This window comes from Monodon monoceros, unplaced genomic scaffold (genome assembly GCF_005190385.1).
Source record: "Monodon monoceros isolate NGI ecotype Baffin Bay Population unplaced genomic scaffold, NGI_Narwhal_1 Super_Scaffold_19, whole genome shotgun sequence".
NCBI lineage: Eukaryota > Metazoa > Chordata > Mammalia > Artiodactyla > Monodontidae > Monodon > Monodon monoceros.
In genome coordinates this window covers 11,728,142-11,728,718 of record NW_021703775.1, presented here as the reverse complement: position 1 = coordinate 11,728,718, position 577 = coordinate 11,728,142, and the positions used below count along the sequence as shown (strand labels likewise).

The following is a 577-nucleotide window of genomic DNA, read 5'->3' as shown; positions in this document are numbered from 1 at the left end:
CAAGAGTGGCCAGGGGACTTCCTAGGGCCTGGCTCCTAGGGACACATACAGACCATTCCTGCCTAGAGGCTCGGCCACAGAGGGAACCTTCCCTACTGGGCCTGGGACTGGCAGGGGACCTGCCCCTCAGGGAGGAGATCAGGCCCTTGTTGGATGAAGGGCAGGGGCCCACATGTGGGTCAAGGACCGTCATGGACGGGTGACTGTAAAATGTTCAATGTGACAACACGGTAACCACTGCGCCGGGTGATCCTGTAACATAATTATCTATCATAGGCAAGTATAATATGGAGATGGAGTCTAAGGTCTCATTCTCCACCTCTGCAATCAGCACAAGGCCTCTGGCTGGTCTCAGTGTGGAATGCCCTCCTGGTCTCCTTCTGCCAGAGAATGGGGAGGGTTCCTGCTGGGTCTCCTGCCACCTCCTCCGGGAAGCCCTCCTCAGCCCCTCTGCGTGGACCGGCTTCCTCTCTGGGCTGCGCAGCTCCTTGCACCCATCGCTGCGGCACAGGTGTCAGCGTCCTTGTCTCATCTCCCTGCAGCCCTATAAGCTCCCCGGGAGCAGGTTCCCTGGCTG

General features: G+C 59.1%; 1 protein-coding gene across 1 annotated transcript in view; it reads right to left on the bottom strand.

Annotated features, from left to right (window-relative positions):
- Window positions 1–193, bottom strand: part of IL37 (interleukin 37) — a 1,572-nt gene extending 1,379 nt beyond the window's left edge. The window contains 1 exon segment of the mRNA XM_029232517.1: window positions 97–193. Coding sequence (XP_029088350.1) covers window positions 97–193 — 97 coding nt within the window.
- Window positions 194–577: the final 384 nt, after the last annotated feature.